Source organism: Oncorhynchus gorbuscha, linkage group LG09 (assembly GCF_021184085.1).
Source record: "Oncorhynchus gorbuscha isolate QuinsamMale2020 ecotype Even-year linkage group LG09, OgorEven_v1.0, whole genome shotgun sequence".
Lineage (NCBI taxonomy): Eukaryota > Metazoa > Chordata > Actinopteri > Salmoniformes > Salmonidae > Oncorhynchus > Oncorhynchus gorbuscha.
Genome location: NC_060181.1, coordinates 11,896,204 through 11,916,543, shown reverse-complemented (window position 1 = coordinate 11,916,543; position 20,340 = coordinate 11,896,204). Strand labels below are relative to the sequence as shown.

Here is a 20,340-nt window from a genome sequence, read left to right as displayed (position 1 = left end):
GGCCTATAGACTAGCCTACATCAGGTGTGATACTACCCTTATTAAAACATATAGGCCTATAGACTAGCCTTATTACATCAGGTGTGATACTACCCTTATTAAAACATATAGGCCTATAGACTAGCCTACATCAGGTGTGATACTACCCTTATTAAAACATATAGGCCTATAGACTAGCCTACATCAGGTGTGATACTACCCTTATTAAAACATATAGGCCTATAGACTAGCCTACATCAGGTGTGATACTACCCTTATTAAAACATATAGGCCTATAGACTAGCCTACATCAGGTGTGATACTACCCTTATTAAAACATATAGGCCTATAGACTAGCCTACATCAGGTGTGATACTACCCTTATTAAAACATATAGGCCTATAGACTAGCTTACATCAGGTGTGATACTACCCTTATTAAAACATATAGGCCTATAGACTAGCCTACATCAGGTGTGATACTACCCTTATTAAAACATATAGGCCTATAGACTAGCTTACATCAGGTGTGATACTACCCTTATTAAAACATATAGGCCTATAGACTAGCCTACATCAGGTGTGATACTACCCTTATTAAAACATATAGGCCTATAGACTAGCCTACATCATAATACCCTTATAAAACTACCCTTATTAAAACATATAGGCCTATAGACTAGCTTACATCAGGTGTGATACTACCCTTATTAAAACATATAGGCCTATAGACTAGCCTACATCAGGTGTGATACTACCCTTATTAAAACATATAGGCCTATAGACTAGCCTACATCAGGTGTGATACTACCCTTATTAAAACATATAGGCCTATAGACTAGCTTACATCAGGTGTGATACTACCCTTATTAAAACATATAGGCCTATAGACTAGCTTACATCAGGTGTGATACTACCCTTATTAAAACATATAGGCCTATAGACTAGCCTACATCAGGTGTGATACTACCCTTATTAAAACATATAGGCCTATAGACTAGCCTACATCAGGTGTGATACTACCCTTATTAAAACATATAGGCCTATAGACTAGCTTACATCAGGTGTGATACTACCCTTATTAAAACATATAGGCCTATAGACTAGCCTACATCAGGTGTGATACTACCCTTATTAAAACATATAGGCCTATAGACTAGCCTACATCAGGTGTGATACTACCCTTATTAAAACATATAGGCCTATAGACTAGCCTACATCAGGTGTGATACTACCCTTATTAAAACATATAGGCCTATAGACTAGCTTACATCAGGTGTGATACTACCCTTATTAAAACATATAGGCCTATAGACTAGCCTACATCAGGTGTGATACTACCCTTATTAAAACATATAGGCCTATAGACTAGCCTACATCAGGTGTGATACTACCCTTATTAAAACATATAGGCCTATAGACTAGCCTACATCAGGTGTGATACTACCCTTATTAAAACATATAGGCCTATAGACTAGCCTACATCAGGTGTGATACTACCCTTATTAAAACATATAGGCCTATAGACTAGCCTACATCAGGTGTGATACTACCCTTATTAAAACATATAGGCCTATAGACTAGCCTACATCAGGTGTGATACTACCCTTATTAAAACATATAGGCCTATAGACTAGCCTACATCAGGTGTGATACTACCCTTATTAAAACATATAGGCATCAGGTGTGATACTATAGAGGCCTAGAGCCTACATCAGGTGTGATACTACCCTTATTAAAACATATAGGCCTATAGACTAGCCTACATCAGGTGTGATACTACCCTTATTAAAACATATAGGCCTATAGACTAGCCTACATCAGGTGTGATACTACCCTTATTAAAACATATAGGCCTATAGACTAGCTTACATCAGGTGTGATACTACCCTTATTAAAACATATAGGCCTATAGACTAGCCTACATCAGGTGTGATACTACCCTTATTAAAACATATAGGCCTATAGACTAGCCTACATCAGGTGTGATACTACCCTTATTAAAACATATAGGCCTATAGACTAGCCTACATCAGGTGTGATACTACCCTTATTAAAACATATAGGCCTATAGACTAGCTTACATCAGGTGTGATACTACCCTTATTAAAACATATAGGCCTATAGACTAGCCTACATCAGGTGTGATACTACCCTTATTAAAACATATAGGCCTATAGACTAGCCTACATCATAATAATACTACCCTTATTAAAACATATAGGCCTATAGACTAGCTTACATCAGGTGTGATACTACCCTTATTAAAACATATAGGCCTATAGACTAGCCTACATCAGGTGTGATACTACCCTTATTAAAACATATAGGCCTATAGACTAGCTTACATCAGGTGTGATACTACCCTTATTAAAACATATAGGCCTATAGACTAGCTTACATCAGGTGTGATACTACCCTTATTAAAACATATAGGCCTATAGACTAGCCTACATCAGGTGTGATACTACCCTTATTAAAACATATAGGCCTATAGACTAGCCTACATCAGGTGTGATACTACCCTTATTAAAACATATAGGCCTATAGACTAGCTTACATCAGGTGTGATACTACCCTTATTAAAACATATAGGCCTATAGACTAGCCTACATCAGGTGTGATACTACCCTTATTAAAACATATAGGCCTATAGACTAGCCTACATCAGGTGTGATACTACCCTTATTAAAACATATAGGCCTATAGACTAGCCTACATCAGGTGTGATACTACCCTTATTAAAACATATAGGCCTATAGACTAGCCTACATCAGGTGTGATACTACCCTTATTAAAACATATAGGCCTATAGACTAGCCTACATCAGGTGTGATACTACCCTTATTAAAACATATAGGCCTATAGACTAGCCTACATCAGGTGTGATACTACCCTTATTAAAACATATAGGCCTATAGACTAGCCTACATCAGGTGTGATACTACCCTTATTAAAACATATAGGCCTATAGACTAGCTTACATCAGGTGTGATACTACCCTTATTAAAACATATAGGCCTATAGACTAGCCTACATCAGGTGTGATACTACCCTTATTAAAACATATAGGCCTATAGACTAGCCTACATCAGGTGTGATACTACCCTTATTAAAACATATAGGCCTATAGACTAGCTTACATCAGGTGTGATACTACCCTTATTAAAACATATAGGCCTATAGACTAGCCTACATCAGGTGTGATACTACCCTTATTAAAACATATAGGCCTATAGACTAGCCTACATCAGGTGTGATACTACCCTTATTAAACATATAGGCCTATAGACTAGCCTACATCAGGTATGATACTACCCTTATTAAAACATATAGGCCTATAGACTAGCCTACATGAGGTGTGATACTACCCTTATTAAAACATATAGGCCTATAGTCCAGCCTACATCAGGTGTGATACTACCCTTATTAAAACATATAGGCCTATAGACTAGCCTACATGAGGTGTGATACTACCCTTATTAAAACATATAGGCCTATAGACTAGCCTACATCAGGTGTGATACTACCCTTATTAAAACATATAGGCCTATAGACTAGCCTACATCAGGTGTGATACTACCCTTATTAAAACATATAGGCCTATAGACTAGCTTACATCAGGTGTGATACTACCCTTATTAAAACATATAGGCCTATAGACTAGCCTACATCAGGTGTGATACTACCCTTATTAAAACATATAGGCCTATAGACTAGCTTACATCAGGTGTGATACTACCCTTATTAAAACATATAGGCCTATAGACTAGCCTACATCAGGTGTGATACTACCCTTATTAAAACATATAGGCCTATAGACTAGCCTACATCAGGTGTGATACTACCCTTATTAAAACATATAGGCCTATAGACTAGCCTACATGAGGTGTGATACTACCCTTATTAAAACATATAGGCCTATAGACTAGCCTACATCAGGTGTGATACTAACCTTATTAAAACATATAGGCCTATAGACTAGCCTACATCAGGTGTGATACTACCCTTATTAAAACATATAGGCCTATAGACTAGCCTACATGAGGTGTGATACTACCCTTATTAAAACATATAGGCCTATAGTCCAGCCTACATCAGGTGTGATACTACCCTTATTAAAACATATAGGCCTATAGACTAGCCTACATGAGGTGTGATACTACCCTTATTAAAACATATAGGCCTATAGACTAGCCTACATCAGGTGTGATACTACCCTTATTAAAACATATAGGCCTATAGACTAGCCTACATCAGGTGTGATACTACCCTTATTAAAACATATAGGCCTATAGACTAGCCTACATCAGGTGTGATACTACCCTTATTAAAACATATAGGCCTATAGACTAGCCTACATCAGGTGTGATACTACCCTTATTAAAACATATAGGCCTATAGACTAGCTTACATCAGGTGTGATACTACCCTTATTAAAACATATAGGCCTATAGACTAGCCTACATGAGGTGTGATACTACCCTTATTAAAACATATAGGCCTATAGACTAGCTTACATCAGGTGTGATACTACCCTTATTAAAACATATAGGCCTATAGACTAGCCTACATCAGGTGTGATACTACCCTTATTAAACATATAGGCCTATAGACTAGCCTACATCAGGTGTGATACTACCCTTATTAAACATATAGGCCTATAGACTAGCCTACATCAGGTGTGATACTACCCTTATTAAAACATATAGGCCTATAGACTAGCCTACATCAGGTGTGATACTACCCTTATTAAAACATATAGGCCTATAGACTAGCCTACATGAGGTGTGATACTACCCTTATTAAAACATATAGGCCTATAGACTAGCCTACATGAGGTGTGATACTACCCTTATTAAAACATATAGGCCTATAGACTAGCCTACATCAGGTGTGATACTACCCTTATTAAACATATAGGCCTATAGACTAGCTTACATCAGGTGTGATACTACCCTTATTAAAACATATAGGCCTATAGACTAGCCTACATCAGGTGTGATACTACCCTTATTAAAACATATAGGCCTATAGACTAGCCTACATCAGGTGTGATACTACCCTTATTAAAACATATAGGCGTATAGACTAGCCTACATCAGGTGTGATACTACCCTTATTAAACATATAGGCCTATAGACTAGCCTACATCAGGTGTGATACTACCCTTATTAAAACATATAGGCCTATAGACTAGCCTACATCAGGTGTGATACTACCCTTATTAAAACATATAGGCCTATAGACTAGCCTACATCAGGTGTGATACTACCCTTATTAAAACATATAGGCCTATAGACTAGCCTACATCAGGTGTGATACTACCCTTATTAAAACATATAGGCCTATAGACTAGCCTACATCAGGTGTGATACTACCCTTATTAAAACATATAGGCCTATAGACTAGCCTACATCAGGTGTGATACTACCCTTATTAAAACATATAGGCCTATAGACTAGCTTACATCAGGTGTGATACTACCCTTATTAAAACATATAGGCCTATAGACTAGCCTACATCAGGTGTGATACTACCCTTATTAAAACATATAGGCCTATAGACTAGCCTACATCAGGTGTAATACTACCCTTATTAAAACATATAGGCCTATAGACTAGCTTACATCAGGTGTGATACTACCCTTATTAAAACATATAGGCCTATAGACTAGCCTACATGAGGTGTGATACTACCCTTATTAAACATATAGGCCTATAGACTAGCTTACATCAGGTGTGATACTACCCTTATTAAACATATAGGCCTATAGACTAGCTTACATCAGGTGTGATACTACCCTTATTAAAACATATAGGCCTATAGACTAGCCTACATCAGGTGTGATACTACCCTTATTAAAACATATAGGCCGATAGACTAGCCTACATCAGGTGTGATACTACCCTTATTAAAACATATAGGCCTATAGACTAGCTTACATCAGGTGTGATACTACCCTTATTAAAACATATAGGCCTATAGACTAGCCTACATCAGGTGTGATACTACCCTTATTAAAACATATAGGCCTATAGACTAGCCTACATCAGGTGTGATACTACCCTTATTAAAACATATAGGCCTATAGACTAGCCTACATCAGGTGTGATACTACCCTTATTAAAACATATAGGCCTATAGACTAGCCTACATCAGGTGTGATACTACCCTTATTAAAACATATAGGCCTATAGACTAGCCTACATCAGGTGTGATACTACCCTTATTAAAACATATAGGCCTATAGACTAGCCTACATCAGGTGTGATACTACCCGTATTAAAACATATAGGCCTATAGACTAGCCTACATCAGGTGTGATACTACCCTTATTAAAACATATAGGCCTATAGACTAGCTTACATCAGGTGTGATACTACCCTTATTAAAACATATAGGCCTATAGACTAGCCTACATCAGGTGTGATACTACCCTTATTAAAACATATAGGCCTATAGACTAGCCTACATCAGGTGTGATACTACCCTTATTAAAACATATAGGCCTATAGACTAGCTTACATCAGGTGTGATACTACCCTTATTAAAACATATAGGCCTATAGACTAGCCTACATCAGGTGTGATACTACCCTTATTAAAACATATAGGCCTATAGACTAGCCTACATCATAATAATACTACCCTTATTAAAACATATAGGCCTATAGACTAGCCTACATCAGGTGTGATACTACCCTTATTAAAACATATAGGCCTATAGACTAGCTTACATCAGGTGTGATACTACCCTTATTAAAACATATAGGCCTATAGACTAGCCTACATCAGGTGTGATACTACCCTTATTAAAACATATAGGCCTATAGACTAGCTTACATCAGGTGTGATACTACCCTTATTAAAACATATAGGCCTATAGACTAGCCTACATCAGGTGTGATACTACCCGTATTAAAACATATAGGCCTATAGACTAGCTTACATCAGGTGTGATACTACCCTTATTAAAACATATAGGCCTATAGACTAGCCTACATCAGGTGTGATACTACCCTTATTAAAACATATAGGCCTATAGACTAGCCTACATCAGGTGTGATACTACCCTTATTAAAACATATAGGCCTATAGACTAGCCTACATCAGGTGTGATACTACCCTTATTAAAACATATAGGCCTATAGACTAGCCTACATCAGGTGTGATACTACCCTTATTAAAACATATAGGCCTATAGACTAGCTTACATCAGGTGTGATACTACCCTTATTAAAACATATAGGCCTATAGACTAGCCTACATCAGGTGTGATACTAACCTTATTAAACATATAGGCCTATAGACTAGCCTACATCAGGTGTGATTTAATCTTATCTTTACATATACTATATAATATATATAATTCAGAAGTGATAGGCTAATATTGTCACCCATCACACTATTCTTGATTTAATATTGTCTTTACATATACTATATAATATATGTGTGACATTTGTTTTGATTTTGAATGGACCATTATCATGCACCTGTCTCAAAACAGGAAGCAGGAAAAAATACATGTCATCTATGCACTTAAATAGTGAATGAAGAACCCTTTTCCCCTGGTTCATTTTCATGCCAGTCAGGTAGGCTATACTCCTGTTGTAAAGAGAAGCAATGTGCTTAACATTAGGAAAGTTGAGAAATAAATATAGTAGGCCTAGCCTATAGAAAGCTGATGGGATCCTCCTCTTTTTAATAGAGGCCATCACTCTGTTTTCTCACACAATAGCATAGCCTATAGAAATGTTGTGCAACATGAGCTCATGGGTTCTCATGAAGTGTTTGATTACATTTTTTAAAATTACATTTGCATTGATGTCAGAGTGATTAGAGGGAGTGCTGAGAACCAGGCAGTTAGCAAGTTTGGTCGCATACTAATGACCATCAGCAGCATCAGAGTTTGGAGAAGACTAATTACCGCGACTAAACGGCCACGTGGCATTTGACTGCCTTCATGACTCATGACCGCCGGTGTGGCGGTAATATGGTCACCGCAACAACCCTAATCCCATGTTGGCTGGGAGAAGCCAAGTTGACAATACTCTGTAACACTCCAACAATACTCTGACCATCATTTAACTCTGTAATGTCTGGTGTCCAGGTGCCTCCAATGCTCCCCAAGTCTGACTTTGACCCAGAGCACTGCCGAGTCTCGGCACAGCTGGACGACAACGTGAGTACAACACCCCCCACACACACACACAGGGACCCACCAGCTTATGGGCCCTCTGCTCTGAAACATCTGAATAAGTGAAAGCATTATAGTGGTGTAACGGTCACTTTGGCATCGTGTGTGTGTGTGTGTGTGTGTGTGTGTGTGTGTGTGTGTGTGTGTGTGTGTGTGTGTGTGTGTGTGTGTGTGTGTGTGTGTGTGTGTGTGTGTGTGTGTGTGTGTGTGTGTGTGTTCCAGGTAGATGATAACATCCCCCTGCGTGTGATGCTGCTGTTGATGGATGAGGTGTTTGACCTGAAGGAGAGGAACCAGTGGCTCCGCAGGAACATCAAGAACCTTCTGCAGCAACTCATCAGAGCCACATACGGAGACACTATCAACAGGTACCACACACACACACACTCATTCATCAGAGCCACATACGGAGACACTATCAACAGGTACCACACACACACACACACACACACACTCATTCATCAGAGCCACATACGGAGACACTATCAACACGTACCACACACACACACTCATTCATCAGAGCCACATACAGGTACCACACCACACACACACACACACACTCATTCATCAGACACTATCAACAGGTACCACACACACACACATTCATCAGAGCCACATACGGAGACACTATCACAGGTACCACACACACACACTCATTCATCAGAGCCACATACGGAGACACTATCAACAGGTACACACACACACACACTCATTCATCAGAGCCACATACGGAGACACTATCAACAGGTACCACACACACACACTCATTCATCAGAGCCACATACGGAGACACTATCAACAGGTACCACACACACACACACTCATTCATCAGAGCCACATACGGAGACACTATCAACAGGTACACACACACACACACACACTCATTCATCAGAGCCACATACGGAGACACTATCAACAGGTACCACACACACACACACACACTCATTCATCAGAGCCACATACGGAGACACTATCAACAGGTACACACACACACACACACACACACACACACACACTCATTCATCAGAGCCACATACGGAGACACTATCAACAGGTACCACACACACACTCATTCATCAGAGCCACATACGGAGACACTATCAACAGGTACCACACACACACACACACACACACACACACACACACACACACACACACACACACACACACACACACACACACACACACACACACACACACACACACACACACACACACACACACACACACACACACACACACACACACACACACACACACACACACACACACACACACACTCATTCATCAGAGCCACATACGGAGACACTATCAACAGGTACCACACACACACACACACACACACACACACACACACACACACACACACACACACACACACACACACACACACACACTCATTCATCAGAGCCACATACGGAGACACTATCAACAGGTACCACACACACACACACACACTCATTCATCAGCGCCACATACGGAGATCTGACTGTCTGCCTCTGGTCTCTGCAGGAAGATCGTGGATCATGTGGACTTCATGACAGCTCCAGAACAGGTGGCCGACTACGTCAAGAAGTTCCGGTAACACACTCACACACACACACCATCAGATCGCTGCGTGTGATTGGTTAGAAAGCCCATCAGTAACTCTGTGGTCCCGCAACTGTGCAGGGATTCGTACTGGCCCAACGGAATCCTGGCCGAGTCTCCGCCACGCAGGGACAAGAACATCCGCATGAGGACGAGGGTCGCGGCCAAGACCAACCTATTGGGAATCATGCCAGGTAACTAACACACACACAAACACACACGAACACACACACACACACGAACACACACACACACACGAACACACGAACACACACACACAAACACACACACGAACACACACACACAAACACACACACGAACACACACACACGAACACACACAGACACGAACACACACAGACACGAACACACACAGACACGAACACACACAGACACGAACACACACAGACACGAACACACACAGACACGAACACACACACACACACGAACACACACACACACAGAGAGAGAGAGTAAACACACACAGACCGAACAAACTTGTTCACTATTAATCAGCCATTTGTCCCCCTCTTCCAGATGAGTTGAAGCACATCATCGGGGCGGATACGACTCGTAAGGGAATCCTGCGTGTGTTTGACATGTTCCAACACGGACCAATGAATCGTCGGCTGGTCTACGTGCTCCTAGAGGGCTTCCTGGAGACCCTGTTCCCTCACTACAAGTTCCCTGAGCTGTTTGTTAAACTCCACTCTCGCTCGCCGCGCACAGCCAGATACACACAGAAAGTCAAGAACACCTTCCCGAAGAGGTGACAGGAGACTGGAAGTGGGCAGGGTTACCGGGTGACACCCGGTGTAAGAGAAAAGAGGGAGGAGAGTTGTGGGGAGGGTGTGTGCTGTTGAGAAAAGGTTAACGTGTGTGTGTGTGTTCTGCCCTCGTTCGAAGGGATTGTTGGGACCATCCTAGTTGTTAACTCTGCCCTGCTCTCCACTTCCCCTACGTGCCTCACAAACACACTCCTGTAGCGTGGACAAACTGATTTGGGTTTTATTTGTTTTATGCTAACTGTTTTATTGTAGATGTGTTGTCAGACTGGCACAGCTGCTCTGATGAGAGCTGCTCTGATATGCCCAGCAGGTGATCTCACTTCCTGATACCAGGCCGCGTATACAGAAATAGATTGATAGGGGAGGGGGGAATATGGCATAGAGGATGCCATGGTTTGTGAGACAGAAAGCATCAACCACATCTGGTTCTGCAAGGTGTTTGTTTGTCACGTTTTTGTTGGCTTTTTCTTTTGTTTTTGTTTTTCGTGTCAATGTGACGTCATAATCCTCTAGAACACGAGGAGGCTGAGTTTGATCTAAAGTCCACTCCCCCTTTTTAATGCGCCTGTCAGTAGCCATGACAACCACAGCTCTAACTGTTTTTGTTTGTTTGTTTACGGGGATGATGGACAGCTCTACTGTGCTTCATGTTCATGGAAAGCAGGATATAAACAGCTCCCCTGCCGGTGAGGCCTGGGTAAATGTGAAATGGCCCGTTCTAATGGACTGACACAGTCTCATAGTAATCCACTACATTTTGGAATGAGACAGAATGAAATGACAGGCCAGAGTGTGAATGGTGCTGTCTGTAGAGTAGAATGTACTCACTGGGCGTATTTGTGTTTGAGTGTGTGTGTGTGTTTGAGAGTGTGTGTGTGTTTGAGAGTGTGTGTGCGTTTGAGAGTGTGTGTGCGTTTGAGAGTGTGTGTGCGTTTGAGAGTGTGTGTGCGTTTGAGAGTGTGTGTGCGTTTGAGAGTGTGTGTGCGTTTGACAGTGTGTGCGTGTGTGCGTGTGTGCGTGTGTGCGTGTGTGCGTGTGTGTGTGTGTGTGTGTGTGTGTGTGTGTGTGTGTGTGTGTGTGTGTGTGTGTGTGTGTGTGTGTGTGTGTGTGTGGCAGTAAGATGCAGCCCTCCCCAGTCAGACACTGTGCCAGTGTGGGGCCCATGCTATAGTATCATACCACTAAGTAACAAAGAGAAAACACACTGATATCCCTGCTATATCACACTTTCATTCAGAGAAAATTTCATTTTGTGCAATATTTTTATTTGACGCCTGAGTTTTTGAATAATTGTATAAAAATGGAAAAGTATACCGTTTTGGAAAAATTGTAGAAAAGGTGAAAGAATTCTTCCCCCCTTCCCAAAGAAATTCTAACCCTACATTCCGTTGTAAAAAAAAGAAAATCTACATTTAATTGCAGACTCGTTTTATACGTCTTTTTTTAATTATTATTTTACTCCTGATGAATGTGGTTTCCATGCCGATGTGTCAGCAAGAGTGATCTAGCCAGTCGAGCTAAAGCCTCTGGATAGAAAGCTATAGTTCATTGGTCTAGAGATATGGTGGAAGGGCTTATTATGCATATGAACCTGTTGATTGGAGAGTGAACAGAAATTATTCACTGTTGTATGAACCAATGACAGGAGAGACTTTGGGTCATCTGTCCAATCAAATCGCAGGAAAGCCATGTTTCTGTAGAATCACTGCTAAATAACGCTTAGTACCGGAGTTCTTTCATTCTCCGAACAGAGCTCCAATTCCACTGCTGCCAACTGTCCCTCTGCTGTGATTGGCTGGCACTGAACAGCTCTAGACCGTGATTGGCAGTGTGAGGACATGAATTCTGAGCTGTGTGACTTTTTAAAAGGAAGTGGATATTTGTCCGTGGACAGGGGAGGTGACAAGGGGAACCCCACAGGACTTCATCTTTAAAGCCTCCATTCGGGATGTCTCGGCTATTGATGTCCACAGGGTTTACCCCGCGTCAATGTTTTCCTGCGTTGGATTAACCATTAAATGAACGGGGCACAGAATCTAACAGAGGAACACAATATGAGACAACACTGCAAGCATCATGTACATTTGAATGAAGCGTTGCTATGAAAAGCCGGGATCTCCTAGTACATTATGAATCTATGATAATGAACCATGTGCATATCTGTGTACAGTACGTGTCTATAGTGTGCCTAAATGTTCCGTTAACTCTATTTTCATATTGTTCATTAACAAAAGGTGAGGATCAAAAAGAATGTCAAGGTCATTTTAGACTGAAGAGAACTCTAAAGACTCTGGAGCCAGAGAACTCTAAAGACTCTGGAGCCAGAGAACTCTAAAGACTCTGGAGCCAGAGAACTCTAAAGACTCTGGAGCCAGAGAACTCTAAAGACTCTGGAGCCAGAGAACTCTAAAGACTCTGGAGCCAGAGAACTCTAAAGACTCTGGAGCCAGAGAACTCTAAAGACTCTGGAGCCAGAGAACTCTAAAGACTCTGGAGCCAGAGAACTCTAAAGACTCTGGAGCCAGAGAACTCAAGACTCTGGAGCCAGAGAGAACTCTGGAGCCAGAGAACTCTAAAGACTCTGGAGCCAGAGAACTCTAAAGACTCTGGAGCCAGAGAACTCTAAAGACTCTGGAGCGAGAGAACTCTCAAGACTCTGGAGCCAGAGAACTCTACTCTCAAGACTCTGGAGCCAGAGAACTCTACTCTCAAGACTCTGGAGCCAGAGAACTCTCAAGACTCTGGAGCCAGAGAACTCTCAAGACTCTGGAGCCAGAGAACTCTCAAGACTCTGGAGCCAGAGAACTCTCAAGACTCTGGAGCCAGAGAACTCTCAAGACTCTGGAGCCAGAGAACTCTAAAGACTCTGGAGCCAGAGAACTCTCAAGACTCTGGAGCCAGAGAACTCTAAAGACTCTGGAGCCAGAGAACTCTCAAGACTCTGGAGCCAGAGAACTCTCAAGACTCTGGAGCCAGAGAACTCTCAAGACTCTGGAGCCAGAGAACTGGAGCCAGAGAACTCTCAAGACTCTGGAGCCAGAGAACTCTCAAGACTCTGGAGCCAGAGAACTCTCAAGACTCTGGAGCCAGAGAACTCTCAAGACTCTGGAGCCAGAGAACTCTCAAGACTCTGGAGCCAGAGAACTCTCAAGACTCTGGAGCCAGAGAACTCTAAAGACTCTGGAGCCAGAGAACTCTAAAGACTCTGGAGCCAGGGGTAGGTTCTAGAAGCTGGGGTGGTCAACCCTCCTCCTGGAGAACTTTTTGTCCAACCCTGCTCTATTCTAACACACCTAATTTAACTAATCAAGGTGTTGAGGAGGAGGAGCAGCAGCTGATTAAACAGGACCAGGTGTGTTAGAGCAGAATCCTGCTCAGGATGGGTAGCTCTCCAGGAGCACAGTTGGAGACTCCTGTTCTGGGGTCTTTTTTTTTTGCATCATGCTTATCAAACTATTCCTTTGGAAACGCTGAACTCAGATCAGCATAACACTAATAATAAAATGGTAACTGACCACTGTGTGGTGTGTGACGCATGTTGTTCTTCAGCAATCTCTCTCTCTCTTTCACCAGTCTCTCTTTTCAATTTCAATTGAAGGGCTTTATTGGCATGGGAAACATTGCCAAAGCAAGTGAAGTAGATAATGAACAGTAAACATTATACACACAAGAATAAAAACATTTCAAATGTCATATTTGACCCTTCCTCTGTCTTAATCTCCCCTCTCCAGTTAGCGTCAGCAGGGGCTTCTGTCAGCAGCTTTAACATGGTTTAGGGCAGGGTTCCCCAACTGGTGGCCCACGGGCCATTTTTATTTCCCCTCCCCCAAGTTTTTGAACAAAACATTACTTATATGTTTTATTGTTGGACATAAGACTGTAAAAAACACCAGCAAAACAGCTCACAGTTATTTTAATTTTGGAAGTCTGTTTCAACGTATTCCTAAAAGAGCAATACACTGTATGTGATCGAATACAAACGTAAGCAAGGTTTGAAATGTTTTTAAAATCTTTTGGGGATTTTTGTGGTCCATTTGCAGTCTACAAATGTGCAATTATGTTCCAGCCCCTTGACCATCCGCGGCTGAATCTAGTTGATGATCCCTGGCTTTGGGGATGTATACCCATATTAACACTCCCACACCACCTAGTACCAGCCTAGCCATTAATACTCCCATACCACCTAATACCAGCCTAGCCATTAATACTCCCACACCACCTAGTACCAGCCTAGTCATTAATACTCCCACACCACCTAGTACCAGCCTAGCCATTAATACTCCCACACCACCTAGTACCAGCCTAACCATTAATACTCCCACACCTCCTAATACCAGCCTAGCCATTAATACTCCCACACCACCTAGTACCAGCCTAGCCATTAATACTCCCACACCACCTAATACCAGCCTAGCCATTAATACTCCCACACCACCTAATACCAGCCTAGCCATTAATACTCCCACACCACCTAATACCAGCCTAGCCATGAATACTCCCATACCACCTAGTACCAGCCTAGCCATTAATACTCCCACACCACCTAGTACCAGCCTAGCCATTAATACTCCCATACCACCTAGTACCAGCCTAGCCATTAATACTCCCACACCACCTAGTACCAGCCTAGCCATTAATACTCCCACACCACCTAGTACCAGCCTAGCCATTAATACTCCCACACCTCCTAATACCAGCCTAGCCATTAATACTCCCACACCACCTCCTAATACCAGCCTAGCCATTAATACTCCCACACCTCCTAATACCAGCCTAGCCATTAATACTCCCACACCTCCTAATACCAGCCTAGCCATTAATACTCCCACATCTACTCTTAATACCAGCCTAGCCATTAACCCTCCCACACCAACTCCTAATACCAGCCTAGCCATTAACCCCCCCACACCAACTCTTAATACCAGCCTAGCCATTAACCCCCCCACACCAACTCTTAATACAAGCCTAGCCATTCACTCTGCCACGCCAACCCCTTATACCAGCCTAGCCATTCACACTCCTGCACCAGCTTAGCAATTCACTCTGCCACGCCAACATAGCACCAGCCCGTCAGCACCTAGCACCTGGTTAGAGCATTAGAGCCAGCTGTTCTGCAGTGTTTTCAATGTCAGAAATGTGGTCGTGTCAGTTTGTATGAAGGGAGGAACCTAGATGTGGAAGGGCTGCTATGTTTTTGTGCCAGTCGGTCCTTGGAAGGAGAGGGGCTGGTGCAAACAGAACTATACCGGGCTTTAACCCTCAGGAGCCAACTAGCTAGATGCGCAGGTAAGAGACAAGTGAGAGCCACCAGCGAAACAAGAAACATGGTGTTTATGAAGATTCGGAGACCAGGTAAGTTCAGGGCTGGATGAATGCAGGGGCTTACCGGGGCTGAAGCTCCTGGGCCCAGGCCCAAGAGGCAAAACAAATGTATATTTTTTACGTTTAAAAATAAATTACAGACATATATGTAGTATATACAGTGCCTTCGGAAAGTATTCAGACCCCTTGACTTTTTCCACATTTTGTTATATTACAGCCTTATTCTAAAATAAATATAAAATCCCCAGCAATCTACACACAACACCCCGTAATGACAAAGTGAATACAGGTTTGTAGATTTTGTTTGCAAATCTATTACAATTTTTTTTAAACATACCTTCTTTACTTAAGTATTCAGTCCCTTTGCTATGAGACTCGACATTGAGCTCAGGTGTATCCTGTTTCCTATGGTCATCCTTGATGTTGATGAAAGGCACACACCTGTCTATATAAGGTCCCACAGTTGTCAGTGCATGTCTGAGCAAAAACCAAGCCATGAGGACAAAGGAATTGTCCGTAGAGCTCCGAGACAGGATTGTGTCGAGGCACAGATCTGGGGAAGGGTACCAAAACATTTCTGCAGCATTGAAGGCCCCCAAGAACACAGTGGCCTCCATCATTCTTCAATGGAAGAAGTTTGGAACCACCAAGACTCTTTCTAGAGCTGGCCGCCCAGCCAAACTGAGCAATCGGGGGAGAAGGGCCTTGGTCAGGAAGGTGATCAAGAACCTGATGGTCACTCTGACAGAGCTCCAGAGTTCCTCTGTGGAGATGGGAGAACCTTCCAGAAGGACAACAATCTCTGCAGCACTCCACCAATCAGGCCTTTATGGTAGAATGGCCAGCGGAAGCCACTCCTCAGTAAAAGGCACATGACAGCCCGCTTGGAGTTTGCCAAAAGGCACCTAAAGACTCAGACCATAAAAAACAAAATGCTCTGGTCTGATGAAACCAATATTTAACTCTTTGGCCTGAATGCCAAGTGTCACGTCCGGATGAAACCTGGCACCATCCTACGGTGAAGCATGGTGGTGGCAGCATCATGCTTTGGGGATGTTTTTCAACGGCAGGGACTGGGAGACTAGTCAGGATCGAGGGAAAGATGAACGGAGCAAAATACAGAGAGATCCTTGATAACCTGCTACAGAGCGCTCAGGACCTCAGTTTGGGACGAAGGTTCAACTTCCAACAGTACAACCACCCTAAAGCACACAGCCAAGACAACATAGGTGTGGCTTCGGGACAAGTCTCTGAATGTCCTTGAGTGGCCCAGCCAGAGCCTGGACCCGATATAACATCTCTGCAGAGACCTGAAAATAGCTGTATAGCGACGCTCCCCAGTCTGAGGTTCTCAAAACATTCACACACATTGTGTTTTGAAAGAACCAATAGTATGGTGTTTGGTGTATTGTTGGCCCATCAGGAGTCTGGCGGTTGGGGATGGCCCATCAGGAGTCTGTGGCGGTTGGGGATGGCCCATCGGGAGTCTGTGGCGGTTGGGGATGGCCCATCGGGAGTCTGTGGCGGTTGGGGATGGCCCATCGGGAGTCTGTGGCGGTTGGGGATGGCCCATCGGGAGTCTGTGGCGGTTGGGGATGGCCCATCGGGAGTCTGTGGCGGTTGGGGATGGCCCATCGGGAGTCTGTGGCGGTTGGGGATGGCCCATCGGGAGTCTGTGGCGGTTGGGGATGGCCCATCGGGAGTCTGTGGCGGTTGGGGATGGCCCATCGGGAGTCTGTGGCGGTTGGGGATGGCCCATCGGGAGTCTGTGGCGGTTGGGGATGGCCCATCGGGAGTCTGTGGCGGTTGGGGATGGCCCATCGGGAGTCTGTGGCGGTTGAGGATGGCCCATCACCTTTTTTGAATGACAGCCTAAGAATGCCAAGTGTGCAAAGCTGTCATCAAGGCAAAGGCTGACTACCTTTGAAGAATCTCAAATATAAAATAATAAAAGTAACCCCTTGTTTGGTTACTGTGTTATTTCATAGCTTTGATGTCTTTGTTATTATTCTACAATGTAGAAAATAGTAAAAATGAAAACCCTTGAATGAGTAGGTGTCCAAACTTTTTGACTCTTACTGAATGTGTTTGTAATTTGTTTTTGAGCCAAATAGATTGGAGAAGTGGTTTATCCACACATCTCCAGTTTAGATAACTCTTCATGTTTGTTTAGACATATTCTCACCCACGCCACACAGACTCACTCATACTGTCTCTCTCCCTAGGTTATACTGTCCTGTGCTCCTAACAGAGATGTTGCCAACTGTCTCGCTCTCATCCTCAATTCCATGCTGCCCGTCTCGACCCCTGGTCTCCATGGCAACTCTTCCTGCTTCCCAACGGGTCACCATGGCATTCCTTCAATATGTTAATCACTACTCCAACCACCAAATAAAAGGAGTGGTCTTTGAGTCCCCTCCCCCTTTGAGGCCTAACCACGCCTCCTACTCTGCTTCGCCCCACTTTGGCCATAACAAGCTTAACCCCACTGATTCTGAGACGACCTGAAGAGACTACTTTGGCTATACCTCCTCTTCATTGGCAGGATTTTAAGACTACTCTGACCCACTCACTCCACCACAAGGAGAGGTTTAATACTAAAGGAAAACCAGGACTGGACTCGCCTGGGTGTCAATGGAGGGTATCTCCAGTCCTCTAGGATTGGTCCCTGCTACCAAACCTCTGCCATATGACAATGAGAGAGCTGTGGCTGTATGTATGGAGAGAGCAGAGGGACAATCATAGCCAATGGGACCAACAGAATCTACAGCTCTACTTCCTCTGTATCTCCAGGTCTCTTCCTTTTAGGGGTTTTATTAGCTCTCAACTGATTTGCCTAGTTAAATTAAAGGTTAAATAAACAAATATAAATACAATTAGGATTGACCCAGGGTGTCATATAATACACTCTATAGGGAATATGGTATCATGATGTCTTCCACTAGGGAAGTGGCCCCTCTAGCAGCAGGGTCAGCGCACTCTGAAATGTTGTTTTTCATCATTGTAAGCCTGCCACACAACATACTATATGATACATTTATTAAACATAAGAATGAGTGTGAGTTTTTGTCACAACCCGGCTTGTGGGAAGTGACAAAGAGCTCCTATAGGACCAGGGCTCAAATAATAATCAATAATTATCTTTATTTAACCATTTTACATATAAAACTTTATTTGTTAATCGAAAATGGTGAATAACTCACCACAGGTTAATGAGAAAGGTGGGCTTGAAAGGATGCACATAACTCTGCAATGTTGGGTTGTATTGGAGAGAGTCTCAGTCTTAAATCATTTCCCACACACAGTCTGTGTCTGTATTTAGTTTTCATGCTAGTGAGGGCAGAGAATCCACTCTCACATAGGTACATGGTTGCAAAGGGCATCAGTGTCTTAACAATGCGATTTGCCAAGGCAGGATACTCTGAGCGCAGCCCTATCCAGAAATCTGGCAGTGGCTTCTGATGAATTAAATTTTCACAGAACCGCTTGTTGCAATTTCGACGAGGCTCTCTAGTTCAGATATTAGTAAGTGGACTGGAGGCAGGGCATGAAAGGGATAACGAATCCAGTTGTTTGTGTGATCCGTTTGGGGAATGTACCTGTGTAATTGCTCACCCGACTCACTCAGGTGCTTCGCTATATCACATTCGACATTGTCCGTAAACTTGAGTTCATTTGTACTCAAAAAAATAATGCAATGATGGAAAGAAAGACCTGTGTGTTGTCCTTGTTAATGCAGACAGAGACGAGCTCCAACTTATTAATCATAGCCTCAATTTTGTCCCGCACATTGAATATAGTTGCAAAGAGTCCCTGTAATCCTAGATTCAGATCATTCAGGTGAGAAGAAACATCACCCAGATAGGCCAGTCGTGTGAGAAACTCGTCATCACGCAAGCGGTCGGACAAGTGAAATTATGGTCAGTAAAGAAAATGTTAAGCTCGTCTCTCAATTTAAAAAAGGGTCAATATTTTGCCCCTTGATAACCAGCGCACTTCTGTCTGTTGTAGAAGCGTTACATGGTCGCTGCCCATATCATTGCATAGTGCAGAAAATACACGAGTTCAGGGGCCTCTCTAACAAAGTGAACCACTTTCACTGTAGTGTCCAAACCGTATTTCAAGCTGTCAGGCATTCCCTTGGCAGCAAGAGCCTCTTGTTGGATGCTGCAGTGGACCCAAGTGTCGGGAGCAACTGCTTGCACGCGTGTTACTACTCCACTGTCTCCCTGTCATGGATTTCACGCCATCAGTACAGATACCAACATGAGCAGCAGCTACGTTTGGCTTCATACGGACCCGTTAGTGGAATTCCCGCGAGAGAGTAACGGTTAATGTGATTGGATGTTCATTATTTGACTAGGCTACCTGTATTTCACATTGTGTTGTTATTTCGCTGAACACAAGAAGGTTTAATTTTATTTTTGGCAGTGAAATGAGGCTACTCAGGCAAGAAAACAAACC

General features: G+C 43.1%; 1 protein-coding gene across 4 annotated transcripts in view; it reads left to right on the top strand.

Moving 5' to 3' along the window:
* The window catches only part of LOC124043173 (sorting nexin-13-like), a 75,319-nt gene extending 63,798 nt beyond the window's left edge, over nt 1–11,521 (top strand). For all 4 annotated transcript variants that reach the window (XM_046361445.1, XM_046361446.1, XM_046361444.1 and 1 more), the window contains 5 exons: nt 8,091–8,162; nt 8,400–8,545; nt 9,690–9,758; nt 9,849–9,961; nt 10,304–11,521. In XM_046361445.1, coding sequence (XP_046217401.1) covers nt 8,091–8,162; nt 8,400–8,545; nt 9,690–9,758; nt 9,849–9,961; nt 10,304–10,539 — 636 coding nt within the window. In that variant the 3' untranslated portion in view covers nt 10,540–11,521. The remainder of the gene's footprint in view (nt 1–8,090; nt 8,163–8,399; nt 8,546–9,689; nt 9,759–9,848; nt 9,962–10,303) is intronic.
* The last annotated feature ends 8,819 nt before the right edge of the window (nt 11,522–20,340 follow it).